The 24,738-nt window shown below is 48.9% G+C and overlaps 2 protein-coding genes across 2 annotated transcripts in view; both read right to left on the bottom strand.

The window, feature by feature from the left end:
* PPTG_09069 (hypothetical protein) overlaps positions 1-3,979 on the bottom strand; it is a 7,560-nt gene extending 3,581 nt beyond the window's left edge. Inside the window, exon 1 of the mRNA XM_008903924.1 lies at positions 1-3,979. This exon is cut by the window's left edge and continues 3,581 nt beyond it. Within this exon, the coding sequence (XP_008902172.1) occupies positions 1-3,925 (3,925 nt within the window). The 5' untranslated portion in view covers positions 3,926-3,979.
* The window catches only part of PPTG_09068 (hypothetical protein), a gene marked incomplete at its 5' end in the record, with an annotated part of 21,358 nt that continues 588 nt past the window's right edge, over positions 3,969-24,738 (bottom strand). Inside the window, one exon of the mRNA XM_008903923.1 lies at positions 3,969-24,738. Within this exon, the coding sequence (XP_008902171.1) occupies positions 4,081-24,738 (20,658 nt within the window). The 3' untranslated portion in view covers positions 3,969-4,080.

Here is a 24,738-nt window from a genome sequence, read left to right as displayed (position 1 = left end):
AAAAATTCTTGACATACGACTCCAGCTCGACCACGTTCTCAGCGTTGATCTCTTTCTGTAGAGAGGCCTTACCCACGGTGTTGGCAACCGTCTGCATTTCATTCAGTCCCTGAGAAAAGATTACAGGGATCACTCGAATAGGCTTCTGGAACAAAAACTTCGCGCGCATCTTCTGCTCGGGAGTTGACAAGGACAAGTAGATGGCCCCCGACACTGCATCTTGGCCCGGAACGCGATGCATACTACGATCTGGAAACTCACTCGCGCGACGAGTAATGATAGGGAGCTCGATTACGATCCCTGACGGCCCGGAAGTGATGGAGACACGAAAAGCAGCAGCGCGTGGCGACTTCACAGGTCGTAACTTGATGTGAACTCGTCCAAGCTCCTTGACGGCTGCCTCTGTGTCGCCTAGCATTCCTAACTCGTTGCCATACGTTGACAACAAGCTCTCAACAGAGAACAGGAAGCCAACTCTCGTGAGCATTTCCAGGTAGTCGATACCACAAGCTTTCAGCGGATGAGGACCAAAATCCCGATGATCATGCGTATGCACATAAAGCGTTTGCTGAAAACACGTCACTAGAGCACTCATCGCCTGGCAGAAAGCTACCTCAAGTCGGCGCTCCACATCCCACTTAAGTTCGTTATACTTGCGTTCCAATGCATCCATTGTGAGATCTGAGCTGGCTTGTGCTTCTTTGACCAAACGTGTGTGAAGTTTCTCCAACTCTGCACGCATCTGACGCACACCACCGCTCTTAAACCCATACACGTGAGCCGCAAAGGCACCAACAGTTGTTGTGCCGTACATCCTGTGTCTGTAAAAGGGTGGACGACTTCTAGCATTCGTATCAATCGTCATCGACACTTTCTTCGGTTCTGCACTAGACATCGAGCCTTGGTACGACGAGCCACCCCAACTGCTTGGCACAGCACGTTTCACTTCCTCACACTCCGACTCGTTCAAGGTTATGTTGGCAACGATATCGATTGGATCTGAAGCATCGACATTTTCATCAAGTCCGTAGATCCTCTGAAATTCTTCTTCAGTGATTCCCATCGCAACAATGGTTTCTGCCAGCTTTCGCTGTTCAGAAGGGACAGATAAATCCTGGCCTGCTGCTCTCTTGTTAACGATCGTTTCCGCAGAATCGAAAGAAATCACACGCCGGCGAAGTGCCTCAACGGGTTCAAGAGGTGATTCGTCCGGCGGCGCAGGCGATACAGCCTCTTTCTCATCAATGATGTCATCACCGATAAACTGCATGGAATCAAGGTCAGTCTGTTGATCACGCATACTGGATTTCCTCGATAAATGCAGGGGCGACGACAGAAGAGTCCCCACGAACGAGTTCACGAGACGAGCGTAGCGCGCTTGGCTTGTTTGGTCGCCGTATTGCACATCTTTTTCAGACGTAGGAGCTGCATTGCCTACCGTCATCAATTGCTGATGCAGATTTAGCGCCAGGAAACGAAGGTCTGCGTCTGCTTTCATGGTACTCGGCTTGAAAGTGAGTCCTGCATGTTGGGTGGCTCCGTATCGCAAGATAGAGTCCTCCACCTCCGAGATATACTGCTCCATTGTCTTCACGAGATCCAGACGCCACTTCCGCTTTTTCCGCTCGATTGCATCATCTTGAATCTGAATAATCATCTCCGATAGCATCCCAATGCTAGTTGCTGGTCTAGTCCGATTCTCTAGCGTAAATGAAGAACTCAATCCCGAAGTGGCCGATGTCAACGATCCAGCGTCTTCTGACGACTGTATTGCCAGACCAGTTTCATGTTCTTGCACAGTACCGAGGGCTCTTGGAGTAGTAATCACCGAAGGCATCGAATAGCCACCAACACTAGGAGTTGAGAGTTGACTGGAGGGAGTCGATGAAGAGCTTTCGTTGCCGTCCTCGTGCGCGATCTCACGTTTCAGCGAATCAAGCTTCATCAGCAAGTCAGATAGGATCAGCTGAAGCAGTTGATAAGGTACTTCCCACGTATACACACTTTCGATCAGCTCTTCTTCGACCAGCACTTTGCCCTGCGTGCGTTGAGAGGTAGACGCAAGACTTATCATCTGCTGGGCTATCTCAGAATATGCCGAGTCATCGTGATCCTCTGCGTCGGTACTTTTAATTCCAATATACATGAACGACCGAGTGATGCGCTCAAGCCCATCAACAGACATTCCAGCATGCAGGCCCTTCACCTCTGCTTCACATCGGATAACAATTTCACCAGAAGATCGCGTTCGAGATAGAGGAGAATACAGCGAGAAAATAGCTGCCCGTCCGATAGCGGGCACTGAGCCCAGCATGAACGACGAAAGCGGAACAAGTGGGTCTCCAACGAGCCACTGGCTATCCAAGTTCGCTAGTGAGTTCGGGTTTCGAACCGAGTATACCGAAGCGCGAAGCAGATCTTGCTCGCGCATTTCGACAGCCACCATCATGTGAAAGCACGGGTCTTCGGAATGTGAAATCTCCGTTCGGCCAATCTCCGCCAGCACCGCACCTGTCTCGACATTCATCAGATGAAGCACCACGAACGATGATGCCCTCACCGATGACTTGGACGGTAGTGTCAGGTTGAAACACTGAAATGAAAACCATGCGCACGGTGTCGATGAAGCAGACTGCGTTGGCCACCTCGGATCATTCCATGAGCCATCTGCCATAGCTACCTGCTTTGCCTGTCGCTCGTATTCAAACAATCCCGACGGTGAGTCCAGGCTACTTGCAGAATCGAGGCTAGACATCCCGCCCAGCGCCTGCTGCTCTCTGCTAGTTCCACCCAAATGCTGTCGGACCACAAGCTCTAATCGGCGTCTAGCACGACTCAGCACTCCATTTCCGAGACCTAATGACAGCGGACTCGGTCGACGGCCAACCGTAAAATATCCACTTTGTGAGCCAGGCGGTGAATTCGGCTGCGTCGTCGCCTGATTTGGCGCCACGCCGATTCCGTCCGTGAGCTTCTTAGCCGCCACCAAAAGCGGTCGAGGCATCACGTCGTTGTCCAGCAATGGCGTTGACTCTGACGTCACCCGTCCATTAGTATAGCTCAAACTACGTCTCGACGGGATCTCCAGCGTCGGCTCCACCTCCCACATAAGCACTAGAAACAACACACATGGCACGATCTCCGGGATCGCGTAGCCCACCACAACACACACGTCAGGACTGTGAATATCTCCACATCCTTGATGCGAGAATGGTCTCTGGACGTAGATGATTGTCCGCAGAAAAAACAAGACCGAACACGCCCCCATGACGAAGCTCGTGAACCTCAACGCCCTCGTGAGTTTCTTTTCCACGCGTTCATCCAGCCTACGTCTTAAACCTGCCCTCGAAGGCTTTAGTACTCTCTCCACTCGACGCCGCATCTTCAATGTTGAGTACACGAGTCCCAGCGAGCTGACAAAGCTGCCTGTGGCGATGAAGAGCACAGGCAGCACGCCCGTCCAAAGCGTGGATCGGTTCAGTCTGGCCTTGGCATGCTGGGCTTGGGCTACTTTGGCCTCATGCAGTACCGAGAGGCCCAGAACGGCGGCGTAGAACAGTCCGTTGGCCACTACGAAGGCGATCCAGATGCGTCTCGATCGCGTCGAGACTTTCGGGTTGGCGATATCGATCCATAGCAGCGTCTGGAACAGCACGAGACTGAAAAACAGACACAGTGCCGCTCGGTTGAGCAGGTTACGGGCTAAACCTTCGCCCAAGAAGGACGCGGCGCGGGTGACGGCGAACAACACCATGAGTCGCTGGAAGGTGCTGCGTTGGCTGCGATGGAACGTCGAGCCCTGCGACAGCGCACGGCAGGCGGCCACGAGCGCCAGCGACAGGTAGAGGGCTACACACAGTAGCTCCAGGGCCGAGGACGCGCGCGGCAGGAACACGAGGCCGTCGTCCACTGGGGCGGACTCCATCGCGGCGCATCGAGTGCGGAATTGACGGCAAGAGTGATGATCATTGTGCTCAGCTGATTAGGAAATTTGGGATTTTGAAGGACACAAGATTTGTATGCATTTCTGAAAAATGAGAAATTGGTGCCCGTTATTGGGTGAGTCAGCAACTTCAACGTCTACAACTTGGGCTTTGACTTGGCTTTCTGCTTCTTGAGTAGCGCCTTCTCCAGCGCGCTCTGGGCGCCGGTCTTCGGTTTCTCCGCTGCTACGGGGATAGCTTCAGTATCAGCACCTGCCTCATCAGTATCGCTTGTCGTCAGCGTCTGAGGGCGGAGTGGCGGCGGCTTGGTAAGCAACATGTAGGCGCCGAAAGGCTTGGCTTCCTCATCCTGCTTGACAAATTCAGTCGGCTTAGACTCAGCCGAGCCGGGCACCGCAGTTGCTGCTCGGCTCTCATCGCCGGTATTACTTAGCTCTAGGTCAACTGGAGCCACCTTTTCCCCGTCTTGCTGCTCGTCGACAGACTCAGCATCCTGCTTCGCTGTGCCCTCCTCGTTGATTGATGGTGTCGGTGTTTCAATGTCTGGCAGCGATGATGCCACAGCCGTCTCCGATTTAGTTTCAGCTGAGCTTCCTCGGGGCGCAGCAGTCTTTTTACTGGCCAAGCTCTTGAGTGCTTGTTTTGTTGATGACGCCGACGTCTTCGGTCGAGCCGACACATCAACCTCCACAGCAGCTCTCGCAGTCGTGTGGACGTCACCGCTACCGGTTTCGCGCTGACGTATTCGCTCCTGGTGTTTCTTCTTCAAGACCGACTCGAGAGCACGTTTCTTTGGGGACAACTTCCTGTTCTGCCAGAACACGTAGGTGCCAGTTGGGGGTGCGGAGCTATCAGTCGCTACAGCTTCTTCACCCAACTCTTCATTCCCCTCCTCGATCGACGCGGTTCTTACACTCTTACCACGTTGCGCCAATGCAGGCAGCTTCCCACTTACTTTACGCATCAGTTTGTGTGCGAGCGATTCGCGACGATCTCGCAGTTCTCGAAGCAGATTTTGGCGCTTCACCAATAGCTCCGCTCGGGGATCAGTACGAGGCCCGAATCGATCGGACGAGCTCACCAAGGTCTCATCTTTGGCTCTCGCTGTTGACTGATCAGTTGCCTCAGTGGTTTGAATCTGGAGCTGTTGGTGATACAAGCGGACGCAGTGCATACCATACAGGAAATGCTCAAAGTCTACGAGGTCTGCGTACGCCGGATCGAACGCTTCAAGCAGCTCACGAACTTTTGGTGCCGGTACATGGACACCAAGCTCGTACACGGCCTGTGCGATGGTTGTGTGGGAGACCAAGCCAAGCTGAGCTGGATCCGCCGACGCGAACAACACCCTGAAGGCTTCGATCTCTTCTTCGCTGAAGTTGTTTATCGTCTTGCGCAGTGTATCGCGTCTCTGGATGGCCAGTAATCGGTGTTGCTCCTGTTTGTGAGCTCTAAGTTGGCACAGGTATCGTGCACGCGTGACTCGGGTGAGCAAACGACGCTGGATTCGAACAGCAGCAGCATAACGAAGGTGATCGTACAGCGTAAGAGACCTATCCAGTTGTTCACGCTCCAACGCTTCCACGTCCTGTGGTCCAATACGCAGGAAGGCACGTCCACGCCGGATGATCCTCGCAACACACGTACGAGACCACCAGTCACGTAGCGTACGAGCAATGATGGACATAAGTATCACAATAGGCTCCACTACCAACTCCTGGATAGCTACACCCACCGCCCAAGCAAGAACACAGCGCCAAGACGTAGCTAACCCAAGCTCCATCGCGCTGACCGCTACCAAATACACCATGATCACTAACCACACCAAACAAATCGCGAATACCACGTACACAATCCATGCCGGATACGGAACGTTGGAAGTGTCGTCACTACCATCAGCACTAGGCTCAACCTTCGCTACGATGCTGTCTTCACGGTGCTCTTGGTCTGCTGAAGTACTGGAGACCATTATCTGATCGTGCTTGAGTGGCACCGCTGCCAACTCACTAGCCACCGAGGGAGATACACTATCCAGACTGGTAGCCAACATTTGTGAGCGCAGCTTACCACGAGCAGGAGCTGCGATTTTGAGTCCGACAACAGTCTCAAACGTCTCTCTCGCGTCTCGCTTGACCTCGTCCTCGGTAGCTCCAGAGTCTGGTACTCGTAGCTTAAGTTTGGCGTCTTTAGAGATGGCTAACTCACGAGCTAGGAAGAGCGAGGTGACCATCATCAGGATCAACAGTCCTGCTGCGGTGAGCGCGCAGTACGTCGCCACATCCGCTCCACTATGGAAACGAGCAAGCATCCCAGCTCGACACCCCGGCAACGCCGTAAATTCCTGCTTTATTTCAGTCACGATCGTGCCGCCAACACTTAATGCTTCATATGTGACTTCAACGGAATCCCCCTCAGGACACGGCAAGAACGGCGCGTCGGTAGCGCTCCAAAACCCGCAGCAACGCAGCTCCAGCTGAACAGAGGCCTTGGCATAACCCGTCAGCTTTTCTTTCCACGCTGTTTCAAGACGTTCAACGACACTGAAGCCTGTAGTCCGTACACTCCAGCTATTCAACGCACTGGCATCGTCTTGAACCACCTCGTGAATCATGAACACAACCAAGAGAACCGCTCCTATCGCCAGCACAGCAACGATGGCCACTATTACCAGCATCACAATAACTGGGGTCGCTTTTCGACGATTCGATCGCTTTAAATGTTGATCACGGAGGTCATTTGCTAGTGCGGCGATCAATGCGACGACGATAAGTGCTCCAGCGACCGCAAGCAGTTCGAAAACATCTTCGTCAAGCGAGACTCCATAGAGAGAATTATTGTAACCCAGACGAAGCAGGCCAAGTAGTGTTGCGAGTGCACAGCCTCCAAGGAACAAGATCACGCTGCAAGTCTGGAATACCAATGCCACAAAGCGGGTGAGCCATACAAACCAGCGCTCCTCGGTCGTAGTCTGCGTTCCCTCGAGCGTAGACGCGTCATTAGATTGCTCCAAAGCTGTGGAGTTTTGATCGTCTGGACGTCGGCGGCGGAACCAAGGCCTACGGAACAACAGAACCTTCTCTTTTCGTTGCCGAGCAGTGGCAACCTCCTTCGTCTCGTCATCAGCACGATGCCGAACGTGTTCAAACAACGCGATGGCGCACGTCTGCACTACCAATCCGACGGCTCCACCGTATACAAGACCGAGACCAATTAACTCTCCTATACCAGGCTGTTCACACGACATCAGTGACGTCCGATAGCAACCTTTTGTGGCAAAGTAACCCGCATACACTGCAAGCGATGCCGCCCACGCACAAAGCACACTCACTGCACGCTGTGTTCGAGTAAGGCGAGGATCGAACCTTGCACAAATTGAAACCAGAACATGCCGTCGACGGAAATCGCGCCGGAAACTGCCTGCCACGTACCGTAGTCTACTCTCGAGAACGAACCAGGCTTCTGCTTCGAAGTTCCGGACGTCACGGAGTATGAGACCACCCAACACCATACACACGATTTCCAGTATCGCTAACGCTAGCAGGAACGCAAACAACCAGGCAAACGAGGACTCAACTCCCGTCATAAGGGGGTTCTTACATCCACGCGAGATTGACAGTGAGCAGCTCGAATAGCCGAGTGCTGGTCGATCGAATACGACGCCTTGACCAGCTACAAGAAGGGGGTCGTTGAAACCACAGCACGAGAACTCCAGCGCTATTGTATTCTGCGTCGACGGTGTCAAGAGACTCCATTGATCATCCAGGAAATCTTCGAGCTGTGAATGCCAGCCTTCGTCTGACAGTGACGAGTAATGTGAAAGGTGAGCTGTGAGTCCTACAGCTGCAAATAGTGCTGATGCGTGTACGAGTCGAGCTATACACTGCAAGAACAGTTGATGAACGCTGAAGTGACGAGCTGCTCGAGTCGAATACGCATGAGTGAGTACAGCAAGCACTCCATACGTCATCAACGACACACCCATGGGTCGAGCGAACACCATTTGGAAGGCACTCGAGCTGAAAAGCGTCCACCCGATAGCCACATCTAAGCCGAGGATGAAGCATGCTAACGCTGCTAAAGTTCCCACTATAACAAGCAGCATCAATGCCACCCGCTTAACGCGAAGTCTCCAGTCTGGGTGCCACCTTCTTCCACGTTTATCGGTGTCGTACAACCCGCTGGTACACAGCAGAGCAGCAACACTAAAGCCAGCCTGTCCAGTGCATAATTGCCAGGCGATTCGAGCCACACGAGAGACGTACTGCTTCATCGACGTAGCACATCCATCGGAATCATCAGTAGGGCATTGCGTGCTGTTCAAACGTGTCGGCTCTGCCTTGGTGTCAGTCAGTACGCGGGTCTTCCGGGTGTTTAACGCATTCCGCGAGCTGTACACTTGATAAGCGGACGTGGAGGATACCCGCCGCCATCCGTATTGTTCGACTGGCAGTGTATATGTCACTGAACCATTAGCAGCTTCAATACGCTCATAACCACAGCATTGAAGTGTGTTCTGCACGAACATCTTCGTAGTTGAAGGGGCAGAGCTCCAGAGATCTTTCACCCGCGTATCGATCGCTTCAGCTTTGACTGTATCATCAGTCGCCGGTGTATACTGGGACGAAAGCTTGTGTCCCACACCAGCAAATATGAATGCAGCGACGAAAAGCACGCCACACGCGAATGAGTAGCATATCACCAGATATTTTCTAGCCGTTCTCATTCTCGGTTGTTTGTAAGTTCCTTGACTTCCAATCCACGCTACAACACCACCAAGCAAAGCAAATAACGCCATCAAACCTCCAAAGATAAGCAAATATACACCAAGACGGCGATCAAACACACGCAACAAGTATGACATTTGCAAGACGTTGAGCTCGAAGAGAACGTCAATGCCTAGACACAAGATGCCAATGCCAGCCGCTGCAGCTCCCACATTCAGTACCAAGAGTCCACTAACACACAACTTTTGAATAAACGTCGGTGGCTCACAAGCGTCAGTCTCTACTGGCGTAGATCGAATGGCAGACACAGTAGAGTATCGTCGCAGTCGAAAACATATCCAACCCAAGAGAACGAGTACGACCACCTGAGCCACAGCAAAACCTGCTAGACGATCCGTTGCTAGAGCTAACGCTCGTGTCAAAGCACTCTCCACTTGTTCTTGACAAGTAGGAATGTCCGTATCGGACGCTCCTTCGACGCAGGTTCCTTGTGAACTAGTACTAAAGCCGCAACATTCCAAGTCCATCTCCAAATTCAACAACGTTGTATGCGGCAATCTCACATACTTCGTCTTAATCGCTTCACTGATCGACGGGTCCAAGTAGAAATCTGTATGAAGTCGTCCGATGTACGCGCGTACTGCTAACGTGAGCAGTATAAACACCAGTGAGAAGCCGAGAACCCAGCGAAGTGCTCGTACATCACGTCTTCCCAGTGCCCGTAATGCCCACAGCGTGATAAGCAGATGCACAACAGATCCCGCAGTGATAAAAGCTCCGGTTTCTACACCAAACAACGCAGACACTTGTGGATCCGCCATTACTCCCCAATGTACCATCAAATCAACGCCAAATAGTACTCCACCCAGGGTAATGCAAGCCAATAACGCGTACAGCGGTGGCAAGAAGCACAAAAGCACTACTGATACCGTTGAGCGAACGATCGTCGTCTCTGCACTATTACCAGAGCTACTCGCAAGCTGCACCAGTCGAATCCGACGCCACCGAATGAGGAAGTTCGCTAGAGCGACACACGCAATCTCCACGAACAATACGATCTCCACGTACTTGAACGAGCTGGCAAATAAAGTTGATGCCTGGACTCCAAGGATCACTGAACACGTTCGAGGAGGTACAGCATCTAGCGCTTCCTCTGGACAAGACTCTTCCTCGCTAATGGATAGAAACCCACAACACGCATAGGATACTTGGAGTTGAGTCTTGGCATTTACAGACAACGCGTCCCATTTTGAACGCAGTGCAAGTGCAATACCGTGCGGCATGGCGTCAAAGTTCTCGAGCAAGTGGAACACGAACATCACAACCAGGAGTTGAGTCAGTAAACCGATAACTAAGGCTGTCAAGTACGCCGTTCGAGTGGCGTTTGAAGCTTCGCGTCGTGCAAGTAGAACACCCATGACCCCCGACGCGATCAACACTGCACCGCCGACCATTAGCGTGAATCCTAGCGGCCCGCCGTACAAGTACAACACAAGTTCAGCAGGCGTTCGTCCCAGCACAAACTGCACTTCGATTCCAGCAATAAACAGCACAATTCCCATGATACCTAGCAGTACATTGCTCACTCGGAAGAGAAACGTTACGCGTCGATACTGTCTATCCACGAGGTCGGACGACCCGAACAGTGTACGTGCTTCATTCGGTAGCTGAACATTTATATCTAGTGGTTCATTGGGAGGCTCCGTTGCTATACCATTCACGTGAACTCCACGCACCGTGGACGCGAACAACGCTGAAGACTCCCCGACATCCGTCGCTGCTATTGAGTCCTCGGAAGGACGAGCGTCCAATATTTTCTGCTTCTGGGTGGCGTAGTAAGCGTCAAAGTCCTCGAACACATTATTAACCTGCATCCGCGCTTCCAGTTCACTCCACTTGGAGCGATTCAGTCTCTTGATTGTCGTTTGCTTCTCCCGTTTAACATCTCGAATATCGAGTCGTTGACCAACTTTTGCTACCATCACAAAGACCCCAACAAGCACAGCCAGAGTGACGCTCACGACAAGAGAAGGCTCGTCGTTGCGGTACAGATCTGGATGTAAAGCGTAAAAGTCCAAGCGTTCCTCTAACGTCACCAAAACTTCGAGAGACGACTCGATATCAGTGCAGTAACACACTGTAAACTCGCTGGTACTGGCGCTGTCATCCTTGAAACACACGCCCATAGACCAACTCGACGTCTCATCGCTCCAAGTACGACAAGATGTGGAGAAATTGCGTTGTTCAATAGCGGATAGTTCACGTTCGTGAGGTATTGTAAGAGCTACCAGTGGCATCCATTGCTCCGCCTCGGTAGCATCGGATTCTAGACGACGCGTTGACTCGGAAGCGGCTTTAACACAAACGCTTGTACTGGATAAGCTCTGCGTTTCAACTCCAGTATCGGACGCGTACGTCGCCACCTTAGCAGCCTTATCCACTGCAGCCTCTGAGTGTACGGAGAACAGCGTTAGTCTAGAAATGGGCTCCGAGTCGTTGAGACTGCAGACGGAATGTGGACTCTTTGTGAGTGACACCGCATTCAAGTACAGATCCGAGTTCAGACATGCCACTGCCGTGGAGGTGAGAGCCATCGACACTTGGTCACTGAAGCTCGAGCCTTTAGCCGAATATGTGCGTACGTCGCTAACCTCAAGCACAGCAGGAGGTTCGTCAGCCAGCAACTCGTTGCTACTTAAAGCTGCGAGAGATTGAAACGTGCGCACCATATTATCCCAGTTAATGACATTGGTAGTGTCAGCACACGTAGAATTGCCCGAGTTCGACTCAACAAGTCGACGGGAGTTCAACTCAGTGGTAGAACTCTCAAGTTCTAGGAGCATTGAAATCACGTCTAGCAATGTATCACTTGCCGAATCTAGAAACTCATCTGGAACATCTAGCGTTAGAGCACTGCCTGCAATGCCACTGCAGAGCTTAGTTACAAGCCCAATATCCGCTGCTGTCAACACTTGTGGTGCTCCTCGCAGAACAGATCCAAGCACTCGAGCTTGTTGACTAAGACCCGAATTACTGGCCTCTACAGAACTCACTGCATTTGCCACCGTCGCTAAGATAGCAGCATTTACTCTCTGCACGACAGCAATCTGCGTACCACAATCGCCCCCCATGAATCCCTCGGGACAACTGGCAAGACGACGAGAAGTTGACGAACCAAAAGCCTTCTCCATCATTAAAGCACCAGCTAAGACTTGACGTACATCCTCCGATGCACTAACACTGGATTTTAAGGTTCCGTTAGCGTCAAACATGTCGGAAACATACACTACAGGCGACGACTTTGCTGCTTCAGGTAACAACACCTCAATAGTATCGTAAGCGAGTGCAACAGCACCGAGACGATCGCTAATGAACGCCAAGACCGTCACACTCTCACTGTCCGCCATGTCCGCAGGAGGGAACATTTGTGCTGTTGCTAAAGGTGTGAGTTGGTTCACCACTAAAGGCGTCATGGATTTTCGTAATTGAGCCACCAAGTTGTTAGAATCTGTCGAATTCTCCTGAATCACCTCAAAATCCGCCGTGGAGAGTACACCAAATGAGTATGTGAGGGGGTAGTCCTCCGCGTCGTCACTCCATAATGAACACGTGAATGTAAACGTATCCTCCATAGCGTAACCGGATTGAGGACTTACAACGAAAGTACCAGAAGCAGGCGGTGAGTTGACGACCACCGAGATGGATCCAAAGCCCACACTTCCTACTGTATCCGTCGCTACAAGACGAAAATTGTACGTGAGTCCTGCAACTAATTTGAAGCTCCGAATAGCGTTATTGGTGCTTGTTAGCGGCAGCGTGAACATGTTGCTTACATCTGTAGTAGGAAGTTCGAGGTCTCCGAGTGTTTGAGTCCATCTCGTGATGTACGGATAGTCCGAGTTCACTGAACCGGTAAGTGTCACTCGACTCGAAGGATTTATCTTCGTGGCTGAAGCAGTAACAAGGACGAGAGGTAGTCGACCTGGTACAGTCCAAATTGTACTATACGCTGTTGCGCTTCGAGTACCTTTGGACGCAGTTAACGAAAACTTGAGCTGGCGGTTTGATACGAGATTTAGCGGTGCGATTCGCAACACAGACTTGGTCGAGGCTAAAACCAAAGGAACCGAAGGTGTAGTCGACGCGTTCATACAGGAGCCTACAGAGGAGGAATTCGTCACATCTTGACAAGTCCAGTTATACGTGAACGGAGTGCTGGAAGAATCTGGATCAGTGGTAGTCGAGCCGTCGAGCACTAAAGTGTCTCGCTCTCCAAGAGCACAGTCACCACCTTTGATGACGACTTGAGGTAAGCTACTGGAGACAGTGACCGCGATAGACGCGAAGCTGCTTGACGCTCGAGTAGCTGACGCTCCCTTAATATACGCCTCGGCTCGGAACGTGTAAGTTAGACCAGCTTGTAGAGAAGTGCGTGGTAAACGGAAGACACGTGGGTCTCGAGCGGAGTTGTCCTTACTGAAGTCTTCTGTGGTTACTGCACCATCGCTTCTTTTACTGGTTACTGTCCACCGATAAACGACATCCGAACTCGATAATGTAGGGCAGCTAACGGTAGAATCGACTTGCAACACCACAGGAGCACCAACTCTCGTTACAGTTTGGGTAGATTCGCCCACGATAAACACGGCTGGACCTGGTAAACTCTGGAGGTTGACAGATTTAGAGACGGTTGTAGACTGACCGAAGGCGTTCATAAGTTTCAAACCAACGCGATACATTGCACCTGGTTCTAATAGAGATGCGTTCACTTGAACAATTAACGCGCTTGATGCAGTGGCGTTTTGCGTGATAGATCGAAGGTAACACGCTGATCGAAGCTGCGTCATGTTGGAAAGCATCGAGAAATCCGACGTAGCGTTGCTGTTAGCGGCCCTAGCTAGTGCGATATCTGAAGCAGGAACCACCGAGATACTCGACACGCCGGTAGTCCAGTCAGTTCTGTACTTCTGACAGAGTAGATTTAGACCCAAATCTAGTCTCCGGTACAGTGCTAAACCCGCTTCGGCGCTAGATTTATCAACCGAATATGAGTACATTGACACTGGAAGAGCGAACCAAATCAACTGAATGAATGACCGACCACCAGCTCCACTCGAAAGAGAGGCATCAATAGACCACGTGCCACAACTACCAGCGTTCTCAGGTACTAGGAGTACTGGACTGGGTTGAACGATATTAGTCGAAACCTGAAGAATAACACTCGCTTGAGAGAACGCTCGACTTGACGCTCCTGCTCGAAGAACATCCGTGGCGTTACAATATTGATCCGCAAACGAACTGCAGTCGTTAAGAACCAACTTATCATTGGCAGCTATGGTCGCACCAGCACTCAATTCGATACGTAAGTTCTTCATGTCGACCCATAAACATCGCGCCTGCGAGCCGAGAGTGTACTTAACAGCAGCGAAGTTAAATACGAGACTGCAAGCAAAAGTCTTGAGTCGAATCACGTATGATCCAGAGGAGCTAACGTCCATTGAAGCAGCATGATACACTGTCGAGTCGAACGCGACGTTGATCTTTGAGCCAGAACTGTCGAACATAGCAGTTAACGGTAGAGGCGGAGGTATCGCTTCCCTGTCGTTAATCATAACCGATACACTGACGATACCAATAGAGCTATTCGAGATGTTATATCCGGCATCTGCACTTAAAACTGAGTGAAGAACTGTCGAGTACTGAGTAGCAGCTTCAGAGATTGTGTCGTCGATAGCAAATACTGTCACAATTCTCGGTCGTGACCAGTCCAAAGGAGTAAAAACTAACGGAATACTACGAATACTCTCAGTGCCCAGCAAAGTCATACCAGATGAAGAAGAAGAACCGAACGAAATTCCAACTTGAGGCTGAGTTAAAGCACTCTTGGAGTCCAGACTAACGATCTTCTCAACTGCAGGACGTAATGTTACAGTCACGTATTCATACGGCTCCGAGTTGAGGAAAATACTGTACGAGTCGTTAAAACTTCCTTCTGCAACGTGAAGTTGGTTAGTTGCGCTTTGAATCGTGATATTCACGAAAGAAACATCATTGTCGGTTATGAACAGCTTGACATCGTCGCTTGTTGTGTAACTAACACTGTACAGAGGGTCGGAACTTAATGACAAGTGTGAAATTCGAGCAGTGTGGATAATTGCCTCGTCAAGCCAGTCGTCTACCGCAATGAGAGAAACATTTTGCGACACGCTCCAGTTATTCGCTCCAAAGGTTAACGCGGTTGTTAACAGACTGGCGTTACAAACACGTTCGGAGCTTTGAACACGTAAATAACAGTCATGACTGGCATTTGGTTGAACAACAACAGGTGCCCAGGGCTCTGAAGTGAGTCGGATGCTGTAATTGAGCACACTATTGTTACTCTCTGCGCCGCGCAGTTCTCTTGTTGATAACTCGATCCCCGATTTATCATTATCAGTTATGAACACCTTAACTGACGCCAGGTTCTTCAGTCCAGCGTAAATAATGTCGTTTGTTGTTAACGAGTGGTTAAGTAAACTGGAAGACCCAACAACATCCTGCGTACGATCGTCGAACGCCGAGACATTCACAGTCTGCGGAATATTCCAGTTTCGCCAAGTAAAAACGAGTTTTGTAGGGCTAGGGACAGCGAAATTCCCCACAGTTCCAACATTTACAACAGAAACCGTAACTTTTGCGAATGGCTCGGAAGTTAACACGACTGTGTAGGTATCTACAGCTCCAAGAAGCCCTTCCGTAACAAATACACTGGTCTTGTTCACAGTAAACCCTGACACGTCGTTGTCGACTACCGTCACGTCGATCTTAGGAATTGTTGAAATCTCGTTATACTTTGGGTCATCACTGTACGAAATGTGGGAAATACCAGTCATATGTGTGTCGTATTCGTCCAAATTGTCATCAGTAGCAAGCACTGCCACTTTTTGCTGGATATTCCAGTTGCGAGGGGTGAATACGAACTCGCTTACTGGAAGAGTAATGTTACACAGTCCGAATCTGTAACACTGTGTGTTGGTAGCGTCAAGCCAGGGTAGAACGACAACCTTCACATCAGTCAGAGGCTCCGTGTTGAGCTGCAAATAGTATTGAGCTGTTTGAAGCCCGTCCTCGCTCACTTTAAGTGCAGATTCGGATACAAGCACCTTTGCAACGTCATCACTCTCGACTTTAACCGTTATATCAGATAATGGTAGAGTTAAGTAAATGTAGTCGTCACTAAAGACCGTATGCGCCACTTTCGAGAATGTTACAGTACCGTTTTCCGTGGTAGATTCATCGAGATAATCGTCCATTGCTTCCAGTTTGACTTGCTGTGGAATACACCAGTTCTCTGGAGTGAACACGATCCATGGGTTTAACACTGTATAGTTACAGAGGAATCGCTCCTGTGCTGTCTCATTTGCGATAGCATACACGCAAAAACCACGAAGACCCAATGGGTCAGTAGTATCAGACTGGAATTGCGCTCTGGGGATCGCTGAACATCGAGGTTTTCCCTGAAGATCGAGCTCTGAAGGAACGGGTAATGGCTCAATCTCCTGCGTCACGAGAGACACATCAGTCGTAATTTTCAAGTCTGCAAAGCGTAAATAGTCCTCTAAAGCCCACTCTAATCTCCACGTGTGGCCTCCATCAAGATAAGGACCTTCTCGATACACACGTACACCTTTATCGAACTTAATTCCTCGCCATATTTTTGTCTCGGGGTCGTATTCTGCCTCACGGTTCGAACGTACAAAGTACAGAGCCTCCAATGCTTCATCCATGCCGATAGCACTTACGTTAACAGGTAATCTCCATGTGGTACCAATATACGTTCGATTGGTGTCTGGGTCAAATAATTCCAGGCGCAACGTGAAGGTTCCACCCAAATATGTACCATTGGCAATTGTAGTGGAAGCTAGAGTCACACCAGGCGCTTGACGCATTATTTCGTCCGGGAAAACTGCAATCGGAGGAACATTTCCAGGACTATTTAGGTAGGTGATGGTCCACGTGTATCCGTTACAGACGTTGAAGATATCGCACTCGATACCGGTACGTGTAACATTTGTTAATTCCGTGATATCGAGTGCAAAAAGCGCTTTTTTAAATCTCCACGCGGATGAATTATACGGTAGTAATGTGGTATTTTTGAGCGGGATATTCATCATATAGGCCCGGTTTGTTCGTGGGGCGGTCTTCTTGAACCAACCTCCCATTTGAACAGAAAAATTCCCTCGTAAAGATTCTCCATCACGAATAGTATTCACGCCAACGGTGACTCCCTTTCCAGTTAGGTTCAGCGAAGTTACAATCATACTGGGTAAATTACCGTAATTTTCAAGAAACTGGACAGTCCACGCCATTCCTCCTTCTGCAGATAATTTCTGACGAGATACTGTAACATTTGCAATACCCTGAAGTTGCGTGAGCTTGGATGCAAAGGTTTCCGCTGAGTCATTCCAGAAAATCGGAGCCGTACGGTTGGGTTTTGTAGTAGTTAAGTTAAGCGAGGTGAAATACTCAATCACAAAAGACCCAGTGATTAGTACTGGTGACTGGGTTAAATTAACTGAAATCGCCAATTGGATCATAGCATTTACGGAAGCCGCAGCGTTGGCAGTAGAACTAACGACCAAGTTAGAGAAGGTTTCCACACTGATAAAAGTCACAATATACTCGAACCCGTAGCCTCCAATACTTGATAGTCTTCTAGAAACTGAAACGGAATAAATTCCAGATTGTGAGCTTAGGGTATTTTGAAGAACAGAAGCTGTTGGTAGGATCGGGACTTGAAATACAGCGGCACCGTAACTCAGTTTTAAAGTACCGTTAGGAGAACTAGTCGCTCTTACACGTTGAGACGTAACTCCGCCTTGAATTGCCCCATTTACTACCACAGATAACAGTGGGAAAGTCCCATCCGAATTTACAAACCGAAGGAACGTGACACTCCACGTTATATTCGACGCTATGTACTGCACGTCCCGCGTCACACTTACAGCGTTTGTTCCGCTAAATAATCCGTTAATTGCTGTTTGCACTTGTAGAGCAGTTGAAAACAAATCAAGAGCTGCCGTGGTAGTATTTCCATTCGAGATAGTAAACGTAGTACCATAACTTGTCGCTGTTGTTATAGCATCTACAGACGCAAACCGGGTTTTAAATGCGTCGTTGAATACAAAAACGATCGCTTGAATCTCCAAACCGAATCCACCGGACACCGAAAGTTGGAAAATCTGATCCACGTGGTTCGCATAGGTCACAATTCGCTGCACTTCAGTGATTTTGGCTATTTTTAAGGAGATTTGATGGATTTCGCGGGTTGAATTCGTGCGCAATTGTACAAGACTGACACTCTGTTGACGTGGTAAGCCACATGAAGCCTCGTCGAATGGGTATCCACATCGTCGATAGCAGGACTTATTGGCTTCATTGCTCATTGCTATTGTAACATTCGCATACGGTTCTGTAAGTAGTTGAAGCGTGTAGTAGTCTGCATGTGGATATTTGAGCGTGGAGATTGTTAGATTTTTCTCAGATAACGAAACCAGTTTGGTGGAGTAGGATATCTCCGTCTTATCGTTGTCAGCAATGGCCACGACGATATCTGGTAGCACCAGAGCGTTGTAAATTGGATCTAGACTTTCAGATGTCGACCGGATTATTGTTACATGCACGTCTTGTTCGTCCAGATGATCGTCAACTGCAAGGACTCGCACAGTCTTTGGTAAGCTCCAATCACTCGTAGAGAAGATCAAAACATCCGGAGATAATGTAATGTTACACAGTAGTGTACTTGTACTCATGCTCTCGGTATCATCACCACAAGTTAAGAATGAATCGTCTCCTGTTACTGCATATTTCCCATCTGCCAGTTCAATTGAGTGAGAAGGACACAAAGGCTTTCCAACACATCGACGGTAACATCCTGAGGCAATATGAAGAGCCACCCTAACTTCTTCTGTAGGCTCTGAAAGCAGCACCACTTGATAGTCGTTACCTTTACCATCCTCCGATACACTAAGTGATGCAGTGGACAACTCAATACCCGGTACCGTTAAATCTGTAATCGTTACGGTTAGGGACGAGATTGAGTCGTTCTTAGCGTACGCGTTGGCAGCCACAACGACGTCGTTTACAGTTTGATTGGCCCAGTTACGGTGTAAATCCACTAAAGCGTCTTGACGTAACAATTGTTCACTAACATTATCGAAGACCCCGTAAAAAACGAAATCACGATAAAACGCCGTAACAGACTCCGTAAGATTCTGTGACAGCTGTTCTCCGCCCGTAATTCCGTTCACACTAAACGTATTAGCTTTCGAAGTGAGTTGATAAAGTGGTGGACTCGATGATACATGGAAAATTTCTGAGTAGTGTAAACCTTCGAACAGCTGGTCATCCGTAGCGAGAACGTGTACAAGTTGAGGTAAATTCCAGTTCTCCGTCGAGAATTTCAACATCGATGGGTTAACAGATATGTTACATAGGTTAAACCGGTAGCAAGCACTCTCGGCATTGAGCTTAACCGTTACCGGTTGCAAAGGTTTAGCTGATAACTGGATCGAATAAGTGTTGTGAGCTGCAGTGGCTTCAGTCGATACACCATCGAGAAAGTCGTGATAGTGATCCATAATTTCGGCAGTCGTCAGGGCTCGAACGAACCAAGACGCACTCGCAATCATTCCCACAAATCCACTGTTAGAATCCCCAGCTCCGAGGCGAATACTCTTTTGTTTAAAACTCAGTAGAGCCATGCTACACATTGTCGTATTCGTGTAACAATTGGCCCTTTGTAGCCCACCAGAGACGCAAATGGAGAAAGAAATACTGGATGAACTTGGATCGTACATGGCTACAACTTGGTGCCAGGTCTCGGCAATGGGCAGTATAAACGAAGCCTCATCGAGATCGGCTCTGCACACCATTTTATCGTCTGGATTGGTCATTTCAAAGTAGAATCTACCGGATTTAGGACTCAGTCCAACGCTCCCAATGTTCACTTGATCAGCATCTGCGTCCTTACCGTACATGGTAACAACGCTAACAGGGGTACTATCTGTAACATGAAACCAGAATTCTAGAGAAAATGAGCTCATGGCCGGCTGTACCGCGACTGCAGTTGAGAAGAACGTGCCTTCCATGTCATCGTCGATCGTTAAATCCACTGATGACGACGACGTTTCTAACTCAATCGCGCCTGTAGCTCGACTTTTCCCTCCCCATGATAACTCGCCTTCATCATTCCTAACAAGAACTTTAGGAGCGTCATCGAATGGCCAGATAACTACGGGATTGTCACGTAACAGTAAAGCGCGGTTCTCGTTCACTGACAACGGGACCCGATCCACTGGTAACAACTCGGATTTTCCAAGTACCACGAGATCGACGAAATCACTAAGAATTAAACTGCTCCCACCTGAACTTCTAGCACGCAGAGGTGATTGACATTCCATATCCGCACAAACGTAACTTGTACACTGTGGGGATGGAGAAATCACGATACCTGCTGCATTTAACTCACAAGTAGTAGAGGAACCCTCATTATCCAAAGCTTGAGAAGCGTCTTCACTGCGGATCTTATCCAGTACGGAGCCGTGAGATGCGACGGAGAATTCTGTCGCAGCCTCCACATTAGCACTAGAACACAGTGTAATATCCGTATTAACGTCCACAAGACCAATCTCCACGGGTCTGTCAAACTCCAGAACGATCCACTCATGGTATGACGCTGTACTAGCCACATAACACGCAGTATTATCCTTAACATCCAGTAGTGCAGTAGCTGATCCAGCTCCCGTAGCTGCGAGTTGAGAGCTCATACTGTGGATTTTGTAAGTCAGTGAAGTCGGGACTGTGAGAGTCTCTGAATCTGTAGGAGCTACATCGCTTGGTGGGAAAATCTGTACGCTAGCAACGGCTAGTTGCTTCTCTCCTGTCCCGAACAAGTCCAGTAGTAAATAACGAGACATCGTCGCAGGATTCCAGCGTACAACTTCCACCTCATTTAGCATTAAAACACCGAGTCCACGCTTTCGTACAGTCACAAATCGAGCAGTTGAGAACACATTTTCCCACATAATTGAGTTGGTGTAATTGATACACGAGAAGGACAGTGTCTTACTAGCTGTAACAGAGGCTCCAGACGCCGTACCATCACTTTTTGTCAAAGGTTGATCGGATAAAAGCACATCGAATTGCTGAATAAACGGAGCTTTTAATTGTAGTAACAAATCTGTATGACTGTAATCATAGAGATCGCCACTCCACTGCGGATACCCGTTACTTTCAGTTGATACTGGAGCACAGAGTTCATCGTAAAGACTCCCCACATAAGGATAGAGTACTATCGATCTAATAGGTTTAATACTCCCCAGATCTACTTCCCACCATGGATCCATCCCATCACTTCTCGTACTGCCAGCCGCCATAGTATTTTCATCTGCACTCTGGATAATCAGAGGATCCCAACTGGTATACCTTAACCCGTCGACAGCCAAGTAGGACAACGCATGCCTCGGATTCGTGCTACTCTGTCTTGTAGCCATCCTCACTGCCAGATTTTCGTTCTCCGATCTTCTTACAGTCTGTAAAATGTGCCACGATTGTAACAATGCGGGACTCGGACTCCAATCAAACTTCAGTCGAGACCGAATCCCTGTTCCATCTGCTGTTAATGTGACCGATATGAACGATTCAAACGCTTGGACTTGCGATAATTGCAATATTCCAGTTCCTTCGCGGTAGACTCTGATTGCAACTGCACCAGCCTGAACCTCCCAGAGCAGAATCCCCTTCCGAACCGGTAATCGTTCTACGTGAGGACAAGTACTTGGGCAACCGTAATTTAGAGCGTCATTTAGAGTTAGAGCTTTCGAGTTAAATGCCTTAAATGAGGCAATAACCGCGAGGTTGAATCCATCCGAATTAGCTTCGATAACAGAAGCTGGTAGGAAAATCGCCAATGTTCCTAACTTCGTTAATTGAGGGAATGTTACTTCCCACCACGGATCGCTCTCGTTTGTAGTGGTAGAAACAGGAACGGTGCTACCAATTGAATCGTCATACTTGGCTCCGCTGGTGGCTAGTGAAGCTTCTAGAGGCTGGTTGGTTAGTGCAGATACCGCAGTGGAGCTCTGTGTTGCCGTTAAACCACTTATTAGATTCGGAAATTGGAACGATAGGTATAACAAAGGACGTAACTTCCTCTCGAATACTGACGAACATAGTTGTGTCGTAGCGATTAAGTCAGTGTTCCCACCTTCCGATAGCACTTCAATCTGCAGAGAAATCACGGAGAGTCGGGTGGGTTGAATTTGCTTTAGAAGCGGAGAGATATCCACCTCAATAGAGCGACTTTTCTCCACCTTGGCTGAAATCTCTATCGATGCTCCATTCGTTAGGAACGAAAGAGGTTGGGGTGTTGTCGTTCTAGTACGAATACTCTCTGTGGTCCATGCGCTATCCACTGCCGTCACTTTTAGTAAATATTCCTTCGTGAAACTCGCAGCATCTGATGACGAGCTCGATGTGTTGTTATCCAGCTCTGATACGTTAAAGATCTTATAGGGTGTTTGATGAAGTATTAGTGTTGCGTTAGAGTAACGAAGTGACGTGTCTCCGTTATGTAAACGCGGTAGATGAAACTTCATAAACGTCTTCACGTCAGATGCAAACTCGATAATATTTCTCAATGACGCGATTGTTGCTGTCGTTGATACCGATACGTCGTGAAATGCTAGCGCTGTGACATAATCTCCCACCCAATTAATTGTATCACTAGCCTCTTTTGTTACCAGTTTCGCTTTAGGCTGGTTAACCACCACATCAATGTTCGCGACGTCATTATCCCGTACGAAAACGTTAACAAGCACGCGATTCGGTGAGTGGAGAACAGTCGGTATTGGGTTGTAAGGTATTAAGCCACTCATACTATCCCAACTAGGATAGCTCTCAGTAGCTGGTTCGTTTGTGTCCTTGAACCAAAATGCGGTTCTATTCGTGTATCCGTATGCTGAATTCTGCACACGATGTGAAATGGTATAACTCACATTCAATTCCGCCACTGAATCGTCCACTGCTCGCACTGTAACACGCTGAGGGACATACCAATTTGTGGCTGTAAAGGTTAAAAGCGAAGGAGAAATCGTCACCTGAGAGTTCCCCATAATCGCAATACTAACGTTAGGAGCATCAACTCCAATATTGGTATTCCACGTACTTTGATTGTAAATTTTAGCAGCCAAATTCGAGAATTTATCCCCCCAGAACCCACAATTATCCGATTGTTTATTCGTACAATACACCGACGATATCTGCGTTTTATCGTTAGAGTTAATCACCTTTGCATGGCCTCCAATGGATGGTGGAGCGTTCAAAACGACATCGTATGCGGCACCAATCGTATCTCCTTCAGTGACTTCCAGTGCAATGGTGGACAGTGTAACACCAGGATCGTTATCCCAAATACTCACGTCGATGCTGTTACTAGGAAGAAACCTCGCCATACCACAATTCCATGAATGCCGTTCAAGAGAGTAACTTTGAGGGAACATCGCAAAGACGGCAGCAAGAACACGATCCACGTACCCTTCAGACCACTCTTCGAACGACCAACGCATAGTTTCTAATCGTATCAAACCAGCACAGATAGTGTGTTGAACATTTCTAGGATATGCACTCATTTCTCTGGCTTGTTCAACGTTCATCAACCCCAGAAAACTCAACACAAACCCACGAAGTTCCGGAGGTGGGGGCACGAACTCCAATGTTGAGTTCTGGTCTGATAGAGTCGTAAGATTTGAGTCACGTTTTTCCTCTGTAAAAATATCGATAATCGCCGCATAACTCATAAATGTCGAAACTTCAGCTGATCTTTTAGGGTTTAGCGGAGGATTTCCAAATCGAGCTGGGATTTTCCCGTTGCCATCCACAACATTTGCGATACACGCCCCATTGCCTTGAGCAAAAGCACATTCGCTCGTGATATCGCACACCCGTACAGAAGCTTGTCCAGTTTGTAGCTCCTCCTTCCTTAGTAAACATTTCGCCGAATCCAGTGGATCACAATTCGGAACATTGAAACATTGCGGACGACGAGTATTGTATCGAATGTCTTTACTCTCGGAGTAGTGAAGTAACAAACCTCCGTTGTATAGGCCTCCATATTCCACTTCAGAGTCGACATCGTCCACAGCACTTACCACTACACGCTGAGATTTATTCCAGTCTTCCGGTTGGAACACGAGAACTGCGGTCCCATCTTTGTTAACTGTACTCGATGCTTCAGGTGTTACAGCCGTTTGGTTAACATGTAGCTGTTTAATAAAAATCTTAACGGGATGCCACGGCTTCGACGTTAGTACCACATCATAACTTTCGTTCCCACCACCTTCAGCTACAAACATGTGCTGTCTTGACAGAGATATCCCTGCGAGATCATTATCGTCAATCTGGATAGTCACGTTACGTCCGGTGAGGAACGGGGTGTCTTCGCCATCAAAATTCCGGTCTATGCTGCTCACAGAGTGCGTCACAACGGCGTAGTGTCGACCTTCAGCTAAGCTGTCGTCCACAGCTTTTAGCCGTACCAGCTGTTCACGATTCCAGTTTCTAGGCGTGAATACTATACGCTGTGACGTCAAAAAATGGAGTTGTTGAACTGGTTTCCCACTTGGATCCAGTAAACGTACGTCACGGGCTTCTACTGTAACATTCGCCAGTGGTTGACGATTCAATACCACGACGTATTCTGCTACCAGCCCCCCTTCCCTGATTCTCCTTCTTCGCGGTGTGATTGCCACCCCTCCATCCATAGCATAGTCTAGAATATCTCCATCAAAATTCAGATTCACAGCGAAGTCGTACTCTCGGTTGTGAGTACTGGTTCTGGTTTTTGGGTCCATGATCTGAGGTTCGTAATCGGATATTATTCCGGCATTTATCCTGGTCTCTAGGATCTCTGTAACATCGACTTCCACTGTCTCGTCCACTTGGTTGGTGATGCATCCACCCGATAGTAGCAGCGTATTGAAGCTACCATCAAGCCCCACTCCATACGTAAAATCATTGGCGGTTGTACCAAA

The sequence above is a fragment of the Phytophthora parasitica genome, assembly GCF_000247585.1.
Source record: "Phytophthora parasitica INRA-310 unplaced genomic scaffold supercont2.17, whole genome shotgun sequence".
In the NCBI taxonomy this organism is placed as follows: domain Eukaryota; phylum Oomycota; class Peronosporomycetes; order Peronosporales; family Peronosporaceae; genus Phytophthora; species Phytophthora nicotianae.
This window is presented reverse-complemented; position numbering and strand designations above follow the sequence as displayed.